Source organism: Anarrhichthys ocellatus, unplaced genomic scaffold (assembly GCF_004355925.1).
Source record: "Anarrhichthys ocellatus isolate YVR2014 unplaced genomic scaffold, GSC_Weel_1.0 scaffold833, whole genome shotgun sequence".
NCBI lineage: Eukaryota > Metazoa > Chordata > Actinopteri > Perciformes > Anarhichadidae > Anarrhichthys > Anarrhichthys ocellatus.
The window spans coordinates 3,570-8,667 of record NW_022280807.1 but is presented as its reverse complement, the minus strand read 5'-3'; the positions used below and the strand labels follow the sequence as shown (position 1 = coordinate 8,667).

The window sequence follows — 5,098 nt, the reverse complement described above, 5'->3', positions numbered from 1 at the left end:
CGACCACACTCCCTCTGACACACCAGTCACCATCTAACCACGACCACCACTGAATGTGTATTATGTCTCTGCAGACTCCTCAGGACTACCAGGACTCCTACTTGAGACAGGTGATCCAGGACAGGTCAGATGTCAGCCCCCTCCACACCTTTGCCTACGACGCAGTATGGGTCGCTGCCAGAGCTCTGAGTCAGGTGATGGAGGCCGTGAAGCTCAGAGAGAAGTACAGCAGCCAGAGAAACGTAAGCGTTAGAGGGGAAGAAGTTCAGAGGACGCTGCTGGAGGCCGTGAAGCAGACGCAGTTTGAAGGAATCACGGTGAGCATGTAGACACACCTGAGACACACTCGCCTGTGACACATACACACCTGTGACACACACTCACCTTTGTGTTTTTAGGGTCCAGTGTTCTTTCGTAACGGAGAGAGGATGACGTCGATCGAGTTGATCCAGTTTCAAGGTGAAAGACTAATGTTCAGGATATTGATTATTGATCAGCAGTGTTGATATCGATTATTGATCAGCAGCGTTAATATCGATTATTGATCAGCAGCGTTGATATCGATTATTGATCAGCAGCGTTAATATCGATTATTGATCAGCAGCGTTAATATCGATTATTGATCAGCAGCGTTGATATCGATTATTGATCAGCAGCGTTGATATCGATTATTGATCAGCAGTGTGTCCTCAGGTAGCAGAGGCGTGTTGGTGGGAGACTTCACTACTTCCACACAGCAGCTGCAACTGATGAACCAGCTGCTGAAGTTCACAGGTGAGACCCTGAACGCACCACAGACCGTCACAATGAGAACGCTGATCAGGACTGATGCTAAACGTTTGCTGCTGCAGGTCCAGGACCAGCCAGAGACCAGACTCTGGTCCTCCTGCAGCAGCAGCATGTCAGCTTCCTGCTGTATGGCATGATGTCATCAGCTGCAGCTGTGACCATCTTCATCACCCTGACCCTCTTCATCAGACGTAAACACTGGTACTTCTGTTTTATACTGAGAACATTTTCACATCCTCTGTTCATTTAATAACAGATCACATGTTTTATGTATTCTTCATATTTCTTTATTGTTGATCACTGTTTGATATTCATGATTTACTTTCTCTCTGTTTAATGTGACCGTTATGCACCAACATTCTATTGGTTGTTTTTTATTAATTTGATTGAAAGATGCTCACTTTACAGTTGCAACAAGAAATAATTAAGAATGAACACACATGCTCACAGATACAGTACACATGAATGTACTTGGTTGATTATAAACAATGATACATGAATAACTTGTAATAAAAGCAAACATTAGATATAATGTAATATATATATATATATAAATAAATGAATCTAGTGATGGATCCCAGGACGAGCTGCTACTGCTGGGCGTCCTGCTGTCCTCCTCCTCTGTCCTGGTCTCCGGTCTGGATGGAGCCTCGTGGTCCTCCTGGACGTCCGAGCTCCTCTGCTCCGTGAGTTCAGACGGCGAGAAGTAATATGACACCAAAAAACACAGAGACAGTACTGTAACAACTGTAGTACTTCCTTGTTCTGCTACTTTGTACTTGTCCTCCACTACGTCACAGTACATCTCCTTTTTACTGAACTAGCGTTGGTTATGATTTACTTTGCAAATTCATCATTAATACAAACTATGAATGAATTAATCAGTTCTGATGTATTGTGGTAATAGTATTAATAATAGTATTATGATGGGTGAAGATAATCCACCTTCACCAGCTGCTCCATCAAATTATAATACAATAATATCATGAATGAGTACTTTTGCTGTTGGTACTTAAAGTATGTTAAGTCGCTGATACATTGAGTATTTGTACTTGTCACAAACCGGGCCGAACGGCCATAACAAAAAAGGGAGACGCATTCAATGAAACAGTTGATTCATTATTTATTAGGTTTAAAGTAATATAAAAGACAAACTATTCCACGAGATGCAAATTACTCACAATATCGCGGGAACGCGATGATGAACCATTTCCCGCGTGAAAAACATCTCCAGAAAGCTTACCATCTCTGACTAATGCTATCTTTTCCTGTTATATTTTGTACCAGAACCGCTCAATTTCCATTTGTTTCTCCACTTCCACTCTTTACGTCTCCTTCTCATAAGCAAACTGCAACAAAAGCAATTCTTTTTGCTGTTCAAAGGTAAAGTTCCCTGATGGAACTGAAAGTGCCGGTGCTGCTATTGACTGACCCAGTCCCTCTTGTTTAGCAACCAGCACCCCTCTCTCAACCAACTGCTTTTTAACCATCGCCTTTACATTTTCTTTAAGCAGTTCATCACCAACACCACTTAGATCAATATCATACTCTTCTGCAATCTTGAAGAGCTGATCTCTAGTGCAACAATCCAGAAACTCCTCACCTGGAGCATCAACAAAGTCCTCTACCCCTGCCATAATAGACCAGGTCAAAGGCCACCACAAAACCAGACAGTGTCTTCTAGGTCAACTAGTGCCGTAAAAGAGACAATGGGCTTTTGTACTGAGTGCTCTGGCACACAGGGCCAGTGTTGCAAATGGCCTCAGGTGCTTCCACTCTGCCTGACGACCCTCTGCCACACCCACCTCCACACCTGCAAGGAAGGCAGCCAAACGACCAGGCACAGAGGGTCGTCACATACACAGTAGTTTTGCTAGTACATGTCCTGTTGGACTCCTCAGGTGCGTCTGTGGACCGTCTCTCTGGGTCACACGGTGAGCTTCACTGTTCTGTTCATCACAACGTGGAGGCTTCATCCAGCCGGCTGCTCGCTGCTCCTCCTGCTCCTCGTGCTCCTCCTGGAGGTGTCGGTTTTAAGCACCTGGCAGATCCTGGACCCTCTCAGACGGGTGGTGCTGCAGCTCGGACCGCAGGTAACAACCGCAGGAGGTGAAAGGTGGAGGGAGGTACTTGTGTTCAATAAAATACAGACGTGTTCTCAGCAGTAAAAGTACACAAGTACCATCAGCGTCATACAGTAAAAGTAGAGGAGAATGAGTTCTGATGCACAAATCTGTTTTTCTTCCATCTTTGACTTTTAGTCAACATTTATTTATATTTTTATTTATTTTCAAATTTTATTTTTAAATGTTTACATTTTTTGTAAAAGGGTCACAAGAGAAAAAAAGCTTTAAAAGCAGTTTGTGTTTAATCTCAGAAGTTCATCTTTTTTAATGTAGTTCAGTAAAACATGGAGATCAAGTATAAAGTAGCAGAAAATAGAAATACTCCAGTAAAGTACAAGTACCTCAAGAGAGTACTGAAGTCCTAAGTTTGACCCCTGAGGAGGCTTCAGACCTTCCGACCGAAGGTTTCATGTGAACTCTTTGTTGTCTCTCAGAGCGTCTCTGAGGATCAGGACCAGGTCGTCCAGCTGTTCTCTGAACGCTGCAGCAGCTCCAACATGCAGCTGTGGCTCGCTGTTGTCTGTGGATACAAAGCTCCTCTACTGGTACTGAGAACCGAGTCCAGAACCGAGTCCAGCTCTGTGACGCTGTAGAAACATGACGGCTCTGTGGTGTCTCTGCTTCAGGGTCTGGGCTGTCTGGTGGCCTGGAGCGTCCGGATGCTGGACCACCCTGAACCCCTGAGTGTGTTCGCCGTGACAGCGTTCAGCGTGTCTGGACTGTTGGGGTCCCTGCTGACGGCCCACAATCCTCCCGTCCAGCTGTGCGTCACCAGCGTCCTCGTCCTCGGCTGCAACGTCTTCATCCTCAGCCGGCTGTTCGGACCGAAGGTCGGTGCGTCCTCCTGAGAAGTTAGAGACGGTGGTCTTTGTCCTCAGGGACCACTCTGACATGTGGTTTCCTGTCTTTTGCAGGTCCTGGACAACGGCGAACCGTCAGAGCCGAGAGAGGACGAGGAGACGAGGAGGCTGAGCGGGTTAAACCAGCAGCTGAGGACTCTAACTGCCCAGGTGAGGACACGGAGACGTTCGCTGTGATTGGCTGAGTGATTTAACTCTGCAGAATGTTTCATGTGTTCTTTACAGCTGGATGTAGAAATAGAATCCATCAGCATGCAGCTCCATGAGACGTCTGAGCTCCACCGCGGGACAAGAGGACGACATGCAGGTAAAGATATGAAGGGACATCTGTTACCAATCACTTTAACCTGGGTGTAGCCTAGCTTAGCACAAAGAGTGGAAGCAGGGGGAAACTGCTAGCCTAGTTAGCTTAGCTCCATCATGAAAGAAGAGAACTCTTCCACCAAGCTTCATCAAAACATCCTCACTAGTTTTCCTGTAAACCGGCAGACAAACAAACTGAAAGTCTGACAGGTTAAACAGGATATCTATCTATCGATCGTCATGATGGAATGAACCGTTTGGTCTCAGCAGGTGGACTCAGATCCGTGACGTGGTCTCATGTAGCTCAGGTCTGTTCTGAGGACAGAAACCCGGAGCGGGACCCTTTGAGTCCAGACGACATCAACTCTCCTGAACAGTGAGAAACCTTTTTATCTGCAGTCAAAGTACTAGTACCACACTGTAGTTATTTCATTTGTACTCGTTGTGGTTTTCTGTCAGCGTGCGGCGCCGTCTGTCCGTCCAGCTGCCGATCCTCCATCTTTCCTACCTTCCCACCGTCGGCGGTGCCAGCAGCTCCAGTCTGTTCGTTCCACACGACGACTACTTCCTGTTCCACTGAGCCAATGAGACGACAGCTGTGACCTTCTGGACTGTTCTGGACCAGAAGATTCTGGGTCACTCCGGAGGAACAGAAGGACTCCTTTATCTCAATATAACATTGATTTGTAATATGACATTACATCACATTTTTTACCATTAAAATGTTTTATAATTGATTAAATATCCTGAAATGTTTCCTGTTTAATCAGCTGAGCAACAACGATGGAGATCAGAGATCAGATGAGTGGAGGAATATTAAGAGAGAAGCTGTCGCTTCAGGAAACAAACAGGAAGTTGATCTGATCAGCACAAACCTCTTCAGTTACTGAGGTGTTGGAGTCACATAGTTCTGAGATGTAGAACTTAAATTGTAGAATTAAAATCTTTATTTCAAGTTTACTGGACAAAGCTGTAACAACATCCTGATGATTTATATCATTTAATAAATACGTTTTTTGG

The 5,098-nt window shown here is 45.3% G+C and overlaps 1 protein-coding gene across 1 annotated transcript in view; it reads left to right on the top strand.

Moving 5' to 3' along the window:
- The window catches only part of LOC116377042 (gamma-aminobutyric acid type B receptor subunit 2-like), an 8,843-nt gene extending 4,023 nt beyond the window's left edge, over positions 1-4,820 (top strand). Inside the window, 12 exon segments of the mRNA XM_031838576.1 lie at positions 75-317; positions 399-459; positions 694-774; positions 852-992; positions 1,345-1,475; positions 2,691-2,882; positions 3,350-3,460; positions 3,542-3,779; positions 3,864-3,925; positions 4,001-4,082; positions 4,346-4,454; positions 4,538-4,820. Coding sequence (XP_031694436.1) covers positions 75-317; positions 399-459; positions 694-774; positions 852-992; positions 1,345-1,475; positions 2,691-2,882; positions 3,350-3,460; positions 3,542-3,779; positions 3,864-3,925; positions 4,001-4,082; positions 4,346-4,454; positions 4,538-4,658 — 1,572 coding nt within the window. The 3' untranslated portion in view covers positions 4,659-4,820.
- The last annotated feature ends 278 nt before the right edge of the window (positions 4,821-5,098 follow it).